The 17,367-nt window shown below is 38.3% G+C and overlaps 1 protein-coding gene across 1 annotated transcript in view; it reads left to right on the forward strand.

Moving 5' to 3' along the window:
• Positions 1-17,367, forward strand: part of LOC149800061 (tyrosine-protein kinase HTK16-like) — a 124,739-nt gene that overhangs the window by 79,459 nt on the left and 27,913 nt on the right. The window contains exons 14-15 of the mRNA XM_089959614.1: positions 2,697-2,776; positions 5,927-6,076. Of these exons, the coding sequence (XP_089815740.1) occupies positions 2,697-2,776; positions 5,927-6,076 (230 nt within the window). The remainder of the gene's footprint in view (positions 1-2,696; positions 2,777-5,926; positions 6,077-17,367) is intronic.

Raw genomic sequence — 17,367 nt, forward strand, 5'->3', positions numbered from 1 at the left:
GGAGGAATGTCTCCATTAGCCAATAATCACTTGGTATAGGAGGAATGTCTCCATTAGCCAATAATCACTTGGTATAGGAGGAATGTCTCCATTAGCCAATAACACTTGGTTTAGGAGGAATGTCTCCATTAGCCAGTAACCCTTGGTATAGGAGGAATGTCTCCATTAGCCAATAAATTTTGGTATAGGAGGAATGTCTCCATTAGCCAATAACTTTTGGTATAGGAGGAATGTCTCCATTAGCCAATAACACTTGGTATAGGAGGAATGTCTCCATTAGCCAATAACACTTGGTATAGGAGGAATGTCTCCATTAGCCAATAACACTTGGTGTAGGAGGAATGTTTCCATTAGCTAATAATCACTTGGTATAGGAGGAATGTCTCCATTAGCCAATAACACTTGGTATAGGAGGAATGTCTCCATTAGCCAATAACACTGTTGATGTTTATGCAAAACATAAGGCCATCACATCATCAAAATGACACATCTTGTCAAAATTTTGGAAAAGACTTGTTCTCCAATACAAGGAAATCTTATTTTTTACCAGATCCATTTATGGTGGATATCTCAGAGATCTCAGAATTGCTTGATCATGCATATTTCAATGCAAATTTTTTAACTGAGACACAGACAACCAATTACATGTGTGTCCTCCACACATATGCAGAAGCTGGAAAGCAAATTCAAAGAACTTTCCAGTCCTGCTTCAATGACCTGCTGAGTGGGAAAATCGGTTGATCAATTGATCATTTTAGCTGTGCTGATATTTACAATGACAGAATTCAGCAGCTGAAAGAGATGTACATGTTGTCATTATAACAGTATCTCCAAAGAACAAAATGCGATAGCTGGGTGGCAAGTTCAAAGACTTAAGACTAGCTGCTGAGTGGTGGGAAAATGTGCTGATATTTACAATGACTGAATTCAGAGGCAGAAAGACCCAGAGATATACATCTGGTCATTGTAAGAGTACATTAAATAAATAATTTTAGGTTTTCATTTAGGATGGTGTTGATCTGATTTAGATTGCACCATGTTATGGCAGCTATGTCAGCATCTTGAAAATACATTTACACATTTCAACAGCATAATCAATGTTTCCTCAGGCAAATTAAAACATTTTTCAACAAGCCAGATGGGTATCTCACTTACAATACAGGACCGGTCCAATCTAAAATTAGAGGGGCCCCAGGTGTTGGGCTATCAGATTTATTTAGCACTGCAAATATACAATATTTCCAATATTTCCATTATTAGTGACATAATTAGTTAGCTCTGATTTTAGTGTTATAACATAGAAGAAACGGTTGGGTGGAAATTTATAGGAAGTTGAATATTGGTACTCACTGGATAACAGTGTTTATCTATCTCTGAAAAACCAAGGCATTGTTGCTTGGAACTAGGCTGTACAATGCTCTGGATTTACTGGAGAAAAGATGGCATTACCAGGCTGTACAAAGGTTCTGATTTCAGTAGAGATATGCCATTACCTGGCTGTATAAATATTCCAACTTTACTGGGAATAAAATGTAATTACCAGGCTGCACAATGGCTATGCTTTCAGTAGATATTATATTGCCCAGCTGCACAAATTCTCTGACTTGACTAGAGATAAACGCTATCAATGAATAGAAATCCAGCCTTGAACTCTGTTTTGAAGATAATCTACGTGAAAATAGTAATGTACTTAGTTCAGCTATGATTAGAAAATAATTTGGTTTATATATGTTTTGCAATCACATATTTGGTAGGTATTACATTTAACATGATCATCTTGATTTGATTATTTAATTTATAAAAATGGCTTCAGTTTTATTACTAATGCATAAATATTGTCTTATAATTAAAGCATTTAAATATTAAATAAAAACAAAGTAACTCACTGTAGCAACCTTTTATTATTTATCTCTTTTCCTTAAAGTCATGGACAAGTGGTAAATTATGTAGGACAAATAAATTTTCAAAGCCACTTGTCTGGGACAGGTGGTTAAAAAAGTATTTGCTCTGCCCTGCTATCAGTATTGGAATAAATGGTTCTGATTGCCACCCTTGTATTAATGAAGATAGAGAATTAGATAAATCTTGAAACAGTAATAGATTTTTTCATATCTGATGAACAGCACTGGTAGAAATTTCTACAGATGTCATCCAGGTGACAAAAGAATTTCTTGGTCAACTGTTCTTGCATTTGACTGCTCAGGAGATGTCAGCCATATGTGTGATCACATACCCACTTTAGGCACATATGTGTGATCACATACCCACTTTAGGCTCATATTGTGTGATCACATACCCACTTTAGGCACATATGAGTGATCACATACCCACTTTAGGCTCATATGAGTGATCACATTCCCACTTTAGGCTCATATGAGTGATCACATACCCACTTTAGGCTCATATGAGTGATCACATTCCCACTTTAGGCTCATATGAGTGATCACATACCCACTTTAGGCACATATGAGTGATCACATACCCACTTTAGGCACATGTTTAAAATTGGGGCAAAGAACTCTTTTCATAAAGTTCATGAATATGTCTTGACTTGACCCAGTGTTTTGATCTATCCCTAAGCCAAACTTCTTTCCAGCCAATCAGAACAGAGTGGTATATATATCTTTGTTTATATACAGCTAAGAATTAGTTTTGCAGGTTAAATTACATTTGAATTGCTTTGATTTATTCCATAGGGGAGGAAATTGGACAAGGAGAATTTGGCTCTGTAGTCAAAGGTGTATACAAGAAACAAGAGGGAAGAAAAACAGTTAAGGTATAATTTTTGCCATGATTCTTTTGTTGACATACACCATTATTTTTTCCTCCTGAAAATGATGGGGCTTGGGATATATGAGGGTTGATCAAAAAATTCTATAGCAAAGAAAATGTACAGTAATTTTAGTAACCTTTCTCAAAATAACTTTCTTTCAACTTCATGTACTTCTTCTATGTTGTGACCCATGTACTGAGCTTTTGCAGCAGCCCATCATGTAACAGCATTGATAACAACCTGATGATAGCATCCTAAGTTCTTCTCAGCTTTTGGAATATTTTCCAGTTATGAATCTTTTAGTTTTAAAAAAAATCCTCAAGCATCAAGCCTCATTTTTGTAAGGTCTTTTTCACAAATGTGCATGTGTGGGGCAGGCATTATCCTGGTTTAAAATGAAGTCACCCATGACATTGTCTAGAAGATGCCTAATTGTAGGTCTGGATACTTTTTGCGAATAGCCTCACATAAATTACATCTGATCATTGTGGCATAATATTTTCCATTTATTGTGTTCTATGGTATCAGATTCATAAGTATTAATTCTTGTGTGTTGAAGAACATAATGTGCATGACCTTTCCTGCAGATTTGGAAAGATATGCTTACGTAGATAATGATGAACTGGTGTGCTTATTTACACTGCTTTGTTTATTACTATTGGAGTCAAAGTAGTCTATCCAAGTTTCATCACCTGTAATAATCTTATTCTTCTATTTTGCACCTCTATAATAATTCTGTCTTTAGCTTTAAACTCATTTGACCGTTCTAATCTTTTGATCGTTACCTTTAAACTCATTTGACCGTTATCAAGCAATATGGGCAGCCAACAGGCACAAACCCTGTGCATTCCTAATCCCTTGGTAAGAATTTTCTTTGCACTTCTGTATGAAATATGAAAATGTGTGCTACTTCTTGTACAGTTGCTGTTGTGGTAGGGTTTAATACCATTTTTCAGCACAAGATAGGCTATGCATGGTGGCCAGTATATATGGTGGAGGAAGAACCTGGATAAACCATGGAAAGAACCACACCCATGAGAAGCTTCAGGCAAGCTTTCTCACATACCCAGATTGGCCGAACCCGGGATTTGAACCCACACAGAAAGAGGTGAGATGACAATGATCCATAATGGTGAGCGCTTTAGACCACTCGGCCACACTGGACCCCTCTTGTACAGTGACACATCCATTTTCCCTCAGATAAATTCCCACATAATGGACTAATTCTCTTCAGTTTCATTTTTGGCCTCCATTTCTTTTATATATTTCAATTGTCTCGTAACCATCACTGAAATGTTTCATTCATTTACTGATTTCAGATTTAGCAAGTGCCAAAGGTCCATAAACAGCAGCCATGTCAGCTTTCATCTGTGTAGGATTTCCTAATTTTACACAAATTGTATAATCACTCTCTGTTTCAAAAAATATTCATCTGCCATTTTGACACCATGTCTACATATAGGACATATAAAATGATGACCTCATTAAGCATATGATGTCATCAGCTTAAAAATGACATCACATCCAAATTGGAGATGTTTTCGTTATAGACATATACACTTTTTATGACATTGGGTTTCTTTGTTTAGAAGCAAATCTTTTTTGTTATAGAATCTTTTGATCAACCATACATTCAGTATGGTTTTTTCCCCAAAAAACTGGTATGCGTAATCTGCCTTTGAAATCAGCTGATACTCTGCAGGCCATTTTTTTAAATGCTGTAGTATTTGTTAAAATAATTTATAAATGTTTCAGTCTCCTGTATCAGTAACAAAATATTAAGGAGAGCAGTCATAATATTTATGTAACTGTTGATGCTTCTTTGTTTTTAATTTTTCAAAGCCAAAAACATTGTCATTAAGTTAATTTTAAGCTTAAAGAGCAAACACAGTTTGAATTTTGGTATTTATGATGTAATATTAAATATGTTTGACTCATATTTAAGGCACATAGTATGCACTATAAAAGTCAGATCTGTTTGACCCATCTTTAAGTCATGTAGTATATACTAATAAAGTCAGATCTGTTTGACCCATCTTTAAGGCAGATAGTATATACTATAAAGGTCAGATCAGCTTGACCCATCTTTAAGGCAGATAGTATATACTATAAAGGTCAGATCAGTTTGACCCATCTTTAAGGCAGATAGTATATACTATAAAAGTCAGATCTGTTTGACTCATCATTAAAGCATGTAGTATATACTAATAAAGTCAGATCAGTTTGACCCATCTTTAAGGCACATAGTGTATACTATAAAAAAAGTCAGATCAGTTTGACCCATCTTTAAGGCACATAGTGTATACTCTAAAAGTCAGATCTGTTTGACCCATCTTTAACACATTAACCCCTAGCAACAAGTTAGCGTGGCAGGAGGTAGTAGCCTACTGCCAAGCTCTGTAGCATCATGGTCATGCATGATACACTAAAGTGGGTGGTATTATAGAAAGATAGATGTAGCTCTACAATGATACCAGATAATCTGGAATTTCTAATTGCACTACAAAATACAGGAAAAAACCTCATTTTTTGGACCCGATTTTTTTCTACCCAAAATTGGCCCATGGTTGGCAAACCAGTATGAACTGCAAACAGACAGATGAATCTTTGCAAAAAGTAAGATAAGATTGGCATTTGGAATAAAGAATGGTCTTGCTACAAAAATAATGGATCCATTTAGCAAAACAAAAAAAAAAAGAACTCAAAATTTTACCAGAGCCCTAAGTTTCCGAGTGGTCTAAAGCGCTCTCCGTTATGGATCACTTCCATCTTATGTCTGTCTGCATGGGTTCGAGTCTCAGATTCAGCCAATGTGGGTATGTGAGAAAGCCTGTTAGTAGCTTCCCATGTGTCGGTGGTTCTTTCCGGGTTTTTTCCCAGGTTCTTCCTCCACCATTAATACTGGCCGCCATGTATAGTCTATTGTGTGCTGAAAAATGGCGTTAAACCCTACAACAACCAACCAACCAACCAACTTTTACCCTTCTGCTCAGATCAGTTTGACCCATCATTAAGGCTTGTGGTATATACTATAAAAGTCAGACAGGTTTGACTCATATTTATAGCAAGTCAGGGCATGTTTGTTTTCGTAAGTTTCTACATCACTGATTCTGGAAAGATGCATTATTAACATTATTTCCACCATTGTTACAGATTGATGTCGCTATTAAACTTTTCCACAAGGATTCCATCAACAACAAGAGCGACTTCTTAAAGGAGGCCAGGACCATGCAGCAGTTGAAGCACGATTGTATTGTCAACTTTCTGGGCATATGTGAAAGTGACAAACATGATCTTATGCTGGTGAGAAGGATTGATTGATTGATTGATTGTTTGTTTTTTAACGGCGCATCAGCACTTTGGTGAGAAGGAAAGAAACAATTATGTAAAGCCATTATACACATGTTTATGGGAAATGTTTTGATTTTACCTGCATCGTTTTAAGTTTAATTGATTTCCCAAAGGAAATAATGTCAATTTGACCTACTATCTGGCATAGCTAATGTAGGCCAGACAAAATTCAGTATTTGTTCTTTTTAGTATCTGTGTTTCCATCAGTTCATCAATCACATTGTCATTTCCACTGATGGTGTAAGAGCACCTGCCTTGGATGCAGGAGGTCACGGGTTTGAAACCTGGCCAAGTCATACCAAAGATGTATAAATTTTTTACTAGCAGTTGCCTTGCTTGGTGCTCAGCATTAAGAGGTTCATGCTAGGACTGGTCGGCCTGGTGTCAGGATAATGGGACTTGGTCAAACATGATGCTACATGTTTGTGGCAAGGTGCCCAAGTGCTAGACATCACTAAAGACTGTCCCAGTGCAAACATTATAGCAATATTACTGAAAAATTGTTAAAGCTGCTTTAAAAAACCCAAATCATACATACATAAAACGTGGTATATCATCACTTACCACATTGCAGGTCCTATCTTCAGGGTGAAGGCCACATATCATTTTTTTCCATGACTCTTTCCATTTCGTTCTATAACATTCAAGCCATTTGAGATTAAGGGATAAAACTTGGTATGCTTATATGTCATCAGCAGACCTGCCAATTCATATGATTTTGCCATAAGTCTTAAGAAAATTACCCTTTAAATACGAACTTATGGCATAAAAGAAAAAACTACAGAAAAATGATCATTGACAAAAGATCCGGAAAATTTGTTGATCCATGTTTGATTTGGATCCGGGTTTCATATTAGAAGTCTTAAGAAAATTACCCTTTAAATACGAACTTATGGCATAAAAGAAAAAGCTACAGAAAAATGATCATTGACAAAAGATCCAGAAAATTTGTTGATCCATGTTTGATTTGGAGCCGGGTTTCTTATTAGAAGTAGTGAAATTGGTCAGGGAACCAGACTAACTTTACAGCAGCACATCAGATGCTTTTATCTGCACCTATTTGTTTTTGCGATGTGCCTGCATGATCAAACTGATAATCATAAAAAACAAATTTAAAATGGCATCTGGAAAGTGATACATGTTTACGACAACAGGGAAAATAAGCCTCTTGAAAGGTGTTCATAATCAACACAGGAAAAATAAATTGGAATATTCAGATTCTTGTGAATAAAAGCGGGAAGGGACACAATTATCTTTATTCAACATCAAGTACCAATTTGAGTATGACTTATGGCGGGAAATATGATTGACATCGTCCTGTGAAATGGAAAAAGAATTTCAAGGATTTATGTCAAGTTGAGAGACAGCAACAAGACATTGAGCTGCATAGGATTTGGAACTAAAATTTGTACACTGTACTAGTGGTAAATAAAGTCTACGTGTACTTTACAAACTTTTCAGTTGAACATAATGTATATCATCGCTGCTCATTCCGAATACCAAACTTTTGATTACATTTTTCAGCTTTACAAAATCAGTTTATGAAATTTTGTTACACCTTACTGAAAACTGATCAGATTTATGGAAAAAAATCACCTGCCTTACTGATGCGGACTTGCCAGGGTTGGCATGTCTACATCAGTAGAAAGCATGTTGCATTTCGAATTGGTGGTGATGTCTTCATGGTCACAGCACAGTATTGTAAGTTTTTGTCACACTTTCCCTACCAGTCTATATTTTTAAAGACTAGCATTAAGGGATAAAGTATGTACAAGTATGCAAAGTTCCATCACTTAATCTCATCTCTGAAGATGCATCACAAATCATATTTGGAGACTACTTGTAAAGGTCAAGGTCACATTTCAGTATTTTCTGCTTTTCATAACCCTTTAGGTCATGTGAGATCAATGGATAGCACTTGGTGAACTTATACATCATGACTTGAATGTGTGTTGCATAAAACCCACATGGTGGTCATATTTTCAAGGTCTAGGTCATAGGTTAATGTTTTCTGTTTTCATATTTTCTTTTTTTGGGTGAGGCTTGGTATACTAGTATATTCATTTCTAGTGTTGTTTACCAAAGTCTGGTTTTCAAGGTCAAAGTCAGTGGGTCTTATTTGCAGTCTTACATCAGCCATTCCATTCTGCTCTGCAAATTTAAATCCATTTGATGAGATTAAGGGATGAAACTTTGTATAAATGTCCATCATAACTAGAAGGTTTGTTGTATGAAGTATTTGCATCCTATCTTCAAGGTCGAGACTCATTATTTGACTTTTTTGATGACTGTATCCTTTCTGCACTATACCTTTAAAGTATGAGAATTAATGTACTTTTAAATCGTCTCTACATTGAGTATGTTATCTTCAAGGTGAAGGTAAATGGGTTTTTTTCTTCTTCAGTTTCCCATTTTATTTTCCTTGCTCCTTCATGGCTTTAAAATCATTTGAGATTAAGTGGTATAATTAGACATCATCACTGAGTGTGTTTTGTACCATATTCAGGGTACTATTTTCAACCTCATGGTCACAGCTCAGTGTTTTGTATTTTTGACGCATTCTCACATCCACGCCATAACTTTAAAACCATTGAGATTAAGGGATGAAACATTGTATATTTATGTCATCTCTAGAAGATGAGTTACATACCACATTGGGAGTGTTGTATTCAAGGTCAAGGTTAAGACTTGACATTTAAAGATGACCTTGTTACTTTCCCTTCTACTCTAGCCTTTTATATTCTTTTGAGGTTAAGGGATGATGATCTTGCCATAGTAGGTGGTGGACAAAAGATTGCTGAATTTGCTTGTTTCTATGTAAAAATTCGGCTGCCTTCATTAAATTTTTCTTGCCTAGCAATGATATTTAGTTGTCCTGGTTCACTGGGATATAGGAATTGTCTGTTCATAATTTTAAAACAATTTAAAAACAACTTATTGGTTTGAGGTAATAAATGTGTAGAGGTAAACAGAAAACCAGAAAGGAGTCACAGCTTGAAAACCAGTAACCCTTGCACACACTGGGTAAATGGAAAACCAGAAAGGAGTCACAGATTAACAGCCATTAACCCTTGCATACACTGGAAGGAGGAATCTAGATGATCCACTAGCCAAGCAAGATTTGCTTTTATAACTGTCTTGAAATTAGTTCAATTTTTCAATGCATTTAATAAAATTATGCAGACTACTCTTTACAGCAAAGGTGATTTAAAAAAATAATATTTAAAGTTGGCAAAGTATTGGGACTATTACATGCTACATCAATTTCCACACCTCTTTCACTGCTACCTCCTTCCCTTTCAGGTAACTTTTAGATTTAAAAGTTGAGTGATGCCAATCTGCCATCAAGTATGGTTGCTGTTACTAAAATAGAAAAGCTGTCAGGTGACTCCTCCAGAACAGAATTTGCAAAGGTTCATGGCACAAAGTTTATTCAGGTTTAAGCAAATGATGCCAGTCTGTCACTTGATATGGCCATCATTGCTCAAAATGGAAAGAACATCCAACAACTTCGAAATATCCACAAAAGAGAATTTGATGAAATTTGACAGAAAGCATCTTTGAAGACTTTTCAGATTTGCCTAATTGATGCAGTTCCTCCCTAAAATATGGCCATTGTTACTATAAATAAAAAACATGAAATGTCCTCTTTTCAAAAGTTGTTGAAAAGAATTTGAAATGAGCTGAATTTGATAGAAACCATCCAGGCATGAAGGCCTTTCTAACGTATGCCTTCTATCAAAAAGAGCCAAGAATACTTTAGTAGGAAAACCTTTCAGTGACTTCATAAAAACTGCTTGACATAAGTTTACCTAATTTAGCAGAAACCAGCCTGACATAGAGGTCATAAAATATAGTGATCACCTTGGCATCTGTGTGTGTCCATTGAGTCTGTCTACGCTTATGTTTGTATGTCTGTTCCCACCCTCCATTAAGGTAAATGTTAACATTTTTAAAGTAAGTTAAATGTTAAAGTTTGTAGAAAAGCAAAAGAAGGCTCTCTTGTCTTCTTTAAATCATCCATCAGATATGGTTAAGTCCTTCTTTGCATATAAAAGTGATGCGGAATTTTGAAAAGTTTGACAGAAAGAATCCTGATATCAATGTCATTTAAGTTTATACAAATGATGCAGATATTCTGTTAAATATAACGGCAGTTACAAAATAGAAACAACATTTAAGAAAATCTTGGATGATTCAGTTTTACAATGCTAGTAAATAATTACAAACTGACATTTTTTTAAAATACAAAATTTGTCCAAAAGTTGGATTTGGCCTAAATATCTTTTACAAAATCCCATTTGGCCACCACATTGGCATATGTGACTTGTGTCAGACATGTGATGAAACGAGCATAAAATTTATATTTGTTATATTCAAAATTAATTTCTGAAAAAGAAAAACATGTAAATATCATTTAATCCATAACAAGATTACTCTGGCATTTCCATAAATTCTTTACTCACACAAATTACTCAAGTTCCAGTACTGTGAAAATGTAGAGTGGTACATACCACCAGAAAAAATGTTGTGATATACTGGTATATCTGTAATGCCTTGCTCCTGTACTATTTACCAAACAGTGATACATGTGTTTATATTCAAAACAATTCAGTCGCCATGATTCTATCATTCATTTTTAGCCTTGTAGCTTTAAATGCAGACAGTTCTTAGTTGTGTCATTGGGAACAGTCTTCTTCACCGAAATATCTGATGTATTCCAAAGATTTATCATAGTGATATAGTGTAGCTAATTTTCTGAAGTATTGCTGTTGTTTGCTTAGTTTACAATATACCAGTTACTGTATGAAACAAAGGTCCTGCTGATTTCTGTCTGTCATTTTATGAAATTTTGATCTTCACTCAAAAACATTTATATTGAGCTGATGGTGCTGTGACTGTCCCCAACAGCACTGCATTGTATCCCCTTTTCTCCATAAAAGGCTAAACAAATGATACTATTTTGTTTTCTTCAGTTATTTAAAGATCAAGGTGCTACAGTTAAAGGAAGCAGATTTCTCATTTCTGATTTTGGCTATCATTGAGAAGCATTCTTATAAAAAATCTGTATGACCATCAGATGATGGAAACTACGTGAAAGTGGTCAAAAGGTGAATCGAAACATTTAAATAACTACCTGTCAACCTTAATTGGCAATATAGACAGATTAAAAGAAATGACAGAATTAAGATAACCCTACCTGTTCACTAGCATTGCATTATCTGTAAAACCCATTAAACAAGTTTTTCCCTTTGAAATTATATTTTTTAAACAGTTTATATCAGCTATTTGACAAAAATATAAATCTTCAGACCGTTATGGGTACTTATTAAGTCAGAAGTGATACATGCATTTTTCATAAACTTCACGGTACAAGCATATATCAAGTAGTCAATGGTCTAACTATAGGTTGTTGTTGTTGTTGTGGGGTTTAATGCCATTTTTCAGCACAAGATAGTCTATGTATGGTGGCCAGTATTAATGGTGGAGGATGAACTCAGCGAAAACCCTGGGAAGAACCACCGACCCATGAGAAGCTACTGGCAAGCTTTCTCACATACCCACATTGGCCAAATCCTAGACTCGAACCCACGCAGACAGAGGTGAGATGGCAGTGATCCGTAACAGAGAGCACTTTAGGACACACGGTACTAATTATACAGAAGAACTGTGAACCAGTCTAGAAATGGGTGAAGAAATAATAGAGTATTTACAGGTTTGGTGGTCCATAATTGGTTAATAATGAAAATTAAAATTTTAGGAAAAATATCTTTTGAGAGCTTATCCTATATATAATGTAAAAAAAATATTGACAAATTTCTACTGATGCAACTTTAGCATTTTTACAGGCTTGACTCAGGAGTACTCAATACTGAAAGTAGCACCTGATTCATTTGGTGCAGAATCAATAACACGTGTTTCATGCACATGTATGTAAACAAATTGCCGCGGGTCATATGGTGTTCTCCACACATAAGCTTGCACCAAGGTTAGATGTGCACGAAAAATTATAGGTGTTATTATCAGCACCCATAAATTTTAAGTTATTGAATTTTGAATATGATAGTGTTTCCATATGTTTACCATTGGAGTGGAATTAGTACCGTGAGTCCTTTAGACCACTCGGCCACTTGAGGCCCTCTAACTATAGGAGCAGAAGACAAAACATATCCAATCAATTAACATGATAGTTTCCATGTTTCCGGTAGTTAATGAACATAAAAATTACACAGGATATTTTGTTTATTTGTTCATTTATTTAATATAAATTGTTTGAAAACTCAAATTAATGACCCCATTGAACAGAGTATGACCTAATTGGACAGTAAGTATTCTGTCAATAATATCTTTCAAGTTTGTACAGAAGATGCTGATGCATGGTCAAAGAATATGATTGCCATTACTGGAGATAGAAAACCTTTGAATGACTTTATCTCCAATATTGCCCAAGTTTAACCAGATTTCTCCTTCAAATACGTTCCCCGATCACATTAACGTTGGGATATAAGCCTGCTACCTCTCGAATCCAGCCCTACTAAAAGACGAAAATTCGTCTTTTCTGTGTATCTCATATAGACCAAAGGGCAATAACTGTTGCCCCTTACCTCCCCTTGCCACCGCCAGGTGTCAATAGTTTTTAAGCTTCGCTTGTACTGATAGCACGTACATTATACCTCCAAACAATCCAAGCCATCTTAACGTTAAATTGGACCATCCGAAGTTAAATTTGGATTTATTGCGTTGGACAATCATTCTTCTACAGGTTGTATACATTATTTTAACAATTTTTTCAAAATTGAGTGACTTTGTCACCTTTATGGATTTCGTCTACTGAAGACCATGTTACACACACTATCGCTGAACTCATGTTGTCAATTAAGAGTTAACGCGACACTGACTAATTTCGCTTACTCCGTTAGTAACGGTTGTGGTATTAGCGAATTAATAACATGCTGAATTGCTAATTTGTGCTTTGTTTTCTTTCTCTTGTGTCGTTCTCATTCAGACGCCTTCAGTGCAGATCTTCTGGCCCTGGACAAAAATATGGCAGCAGTTCACATGTCCGCTCCACTGTTTTACAAAGTGGAAAAAATGTGTTCGATGCCACAACAAAGCTAGTCCAGAATGTAGTCGCTACGTCTTCAGTGTTAGACTTGGCTTCATTAGCCATTTTCCGACTCGCAGAAAAATCCGACAGTGACCATGCTTGGGAAGCGACGGCCCGGATTGCTAGAGTTATTAATAGGGCAGCTCACCATTCCATGGCTAATGCATTGACTTCTTCTGCCAACTTAGACCTGATACGACGTGATGCATGTCTGCGGTCCACGTCGCTCAAGCCCCATCATACTCTGGCTTTACAGATGACTCCATTTGGGTCGCCTTTACTCTTTGGAGGAAAAATTGAAGAAGTTCGGAAGCAGGCAGCTCAGGAACTGCCCCTCCAACTCGCCGCCCAACCCTCGCAGGTGTTTAGAAAATAATCAGCCCCTGCCACAACGGAGGGATGATTGGCGGACCAGGGACAAGGGATCCTTAAAATCAAATGTGCAGTATAGATCCCAACACAATGCCAGGAGACAACAGTCTAATCAGGCTAGGAGGCAACCATACAGAGGCGGTAAGAAACAAAGTTTCTCCGTCTTCAAGTCTCCTAACTCTAAAAGTTGACATACCCTCCCCATGCTAATGAAATGGACACTTAGTGACTTTCCCACGACACATTGGGGCAGCTGGCACAAGCTTTCCCACCACCCGCGGACAGCCTACCTGTGGGCAGCTGCCTCCTGCAATTTCAGGACCACTGGACCACCTTTTTTCCTCAGAACGATTGGGTGATCCAGGTCATTTTGGAGGGGTTTTGGATTTCATTTATCCAACCCCCTCCCCTGTCCTCCTCTCCCCTCTTCACGGACGTACCGTCCGATCAGGAGATTAATACCTTTCTACAACAGGAGATATGGTCGCTTATAGAAAAACAAGCGGTGGAGATTGTGAAAAAACTGCAATCGCCGGGGTTTTACTCCAGGTTGTTTCTTATCCAGAAGGCAAATGGCAAGTTGAGGCCGATCATTGACCTGAGTCGCCTCAACCAATACATTTTACCACCGAAATTCAAGATGGAAACGGCAAGATCAATCCATCTTTCCATCCAGAGGGACGAGTATGACCGACGGATATTTTCACGTCCCTATCCACCCCACGTCACGGAAATTTCTCCGATTCGCTTACCGCGATGCGGTTTATCAGTTCCAGGTCCTACTCTTTGGCCTCAACATCAGCCCTTGGGCTTTTACCAAGGTTATGGATTGCATCATCACCCTGTTCCGCTTGACTTCATCTACAGGGACGGCAGTGTACTTGGACGACATCGTCCAGAAACATATGGTAAGTTCTATTCTGCTCAAAGGCAGAAACGATCTTTTAGCACTTTTAGATCATCTAGGCTTTCTTGTGAACTGGAAAAAGTCCGATCTCCGTCCATCCCAGCGTTTTGTCCATCTGGGTATGGAGTTTCTCACCGATCTGAATCTGGTACAGCTTCCTCGCGCTCGCATAATCCGGATCATCAAACTCGTCGAGTCCGTTTCCAACAGGATGTGGATTTCAGCGAGAGAATTCTTGCGACTCCTCGGATTATTCAATGCGGCAGCGGACTTAATCCCGCTTGGCCATCTTTTTATGTGTCCCTTACAAATGGCGTTACTGGCACAATAGCGCCCCTTTTCAAGTCCCCTCAATCAAACAATAATGATCACGCCCGAGATACGATCATTCCTGTGTCAGTGGCACAACCCCCGTTGGCTGTCCATGGGGATTCCTCTGGAGATTCCCCAAGCGGAGATAACGGTATGTACCAACGCCAGTACCTACAGTTGGGGTGCCCACCTGTTGCCGGACTTCGCTACAGTCAGCGGCACGTGGGAGCCATTGGAGAGGCCTCTCCACATCAACCTTTTAGAAATGAGGGCTGTCATCAATGCCTTTCATTTCTGGAAGGATCAGCTCTCAGGAAAAACTGTCCTCATTATGTCAGACAACTCTGTGGTGGTGACTTACCTCAAACAAGGGGGCACCAAATCACCAGACCTGTGCATTCTGATCTGGCAGTTTCTATGTTGGTGCGACAACCTCCACATCAACGTACAAATCAGACACATTCCCAGCAGACTCAATGTCTTGGCCAACACTCTATCCAGGAAAGGTCAAGTCATTCACACGGAATGGTCACTCCATCAATCAGTGTTTCTTCAGATTTGCACAATTTGGGGGCGTCCGATGATTGATCTTTTTGCGACAAGGTGGAATTGCAAGTTGCCCACCTTCGTCTCTCCGGTTCCAGACCCAGATGCTTGGGCCATGGATGCTCTGTCAGTCAGCTGGGAGGGGTTGTGGGCATTCGTCTACCCTCCCACAGTTTTGGTACCGAAAATAATCCAGAGGTTGAGGAGTCAGAACTGTCAGATGATTCTGATTGCCCCTCTCAGATGGAACAAGTCCTGGGTCACCGATCTACTCGATCTAGCGATAGATCTACCCAGGAAGATTCCAACCAGCCCAAATCTTCTCAAACAACCGCGGTCACGGGTGTTCCACCCCTGCCCAGACCATCTTCTTCTTCATGCTTGGCTCTTGCCCGGACAGCTTTGCGAGACAAACAATTTAAACCTTCGATTGTGGAGAGAATCTCAAGAGCAAGAAGGCCCTCCACTCTGAAGGCTTACAAGGGAAAGTGGTGTGTTTTCAGGAACTGGTGCCATAACAATAACATTGTCCCTTTGAGTGTCTCAATCCCTCAACTGGCCGACTTTTTTCTCTGGCTTTTCGAGGAGAAACAGTTGGCCCCAATTACTATCAAAGGCTACTGCTCCATGATATCAGACACATTCCGCCATCATTGTAGATGTGATATTGGGCATAACAAAGATCTATCAGATCTTTTAGCCAATTTTGATTTCAATCGACCAAAATCCCTTACCCTGCTTCCAAAATGGAATCTGTCCTGGGTTTTAACATGGCTCAATTCAGACAAATTTGAACCTTTAGCCCACACTTCGTTAAAGCTACTATCATACAAAACATGTTTCTTGATAGCCTTAGCTTCAGCATGCAGGGTGAGCGAGTTACATGCCCTTTCCAGTGACCCGAACTTTCTTCAGTTCAGATCAGATGGTTCGGTGGTCCTCCTGACGCAACCAGGCTTTGTAGCCAAAAATAGGTAGCCATCCATTGGCAATCATAGAATCGTCATTCGCTCGTTCTCTTCCATAGATAAGTCAAGAGCAACAGCCATGCAAGATCCTGTTCATGCACACAATCACTATTTAAAATGCACAGAGGCGTGTCGGGACACATGTAAGCGCCTCTTTCTTCCTGTCAAAGCTGGTAAACGGGATATCACCCCTCAAGCCCTTGCTTCATGGCTGAAGTGGGTTATACACTCAGCGTACTCTGAGGTCTCACAAGATCAGAGTCGCCTCATGAAGATTACAGCTCATGAGATTAGAGCAATCTCGGCGAGCCTTGCATTCAAATGCAATGTTTCGATCCGAGATATAATAGAAGCTGTTGGCTGGCATGCAGAGTCAACCTTCTCCAGTTTTTATCTCAGAGATTTGGCTTCGCAGAGGCAAACCTTGAATCTGGTAGGTCTGGTGTCGGCAGCCCAGATGACCACCAGACCCATTTAAAACAATCAGCACAGCCTATCAATTTCACTGGATTCGCCAGTGAAATTTCGTAGGTAAGAAGATTTCAATAACTATCTTCTTAACCGTATATAGGGGTCACATATCACGGGACCCTAGGCTGTGTTGCTGATGAAATTAGGAGAATGGGTTATCGTTCAAATGGGGAATCCAGCCATCATTCCCTAGAAGGTACCCGGGGTATAGGTAGGATGCTCAGCATTCCCTCCTCCTATTACCTATTCTCCTAACATTAATGTGATCGGGGAACGTATTTGAAGGAGAAAGCAAATTTTTAGTAAATTATGTTTCTCCGAGAATACTTACCCGATCACATTACTTAAAAAACCTCCCAACCACCCCACTATGCGAGCATCCTCGTATAATATATATCGCTCAGCTTAAAAGCTAGTGACACCTGGCAGTGGCAAGGGGAGGTAAGGGGCAATAGTTATTGCCCTTTGGTCTATATGAGATAGACAAAAAAGACGAATTTTCATCTTTTAGAAGGGCTGGATTTGAGAGGTAGCAGGCTTATATCCCAACGTTAATGTG

The sequence above is a fragment of the Sinohyriopsis cumingii genome, chromosome 5, assembly GCF_028554795.1.
Source record: "Sinohyriopsis cumingii isolate HCF-2022 chromosome 5, ASM2855479v2, whole genome shotgun sequence".
NCBI lineage: Eukaryota > Metazoa > Mollusca > Bivalvia > Unionida > Unionidae > Sinohyriopsis > Sinohyriopsis cumingii.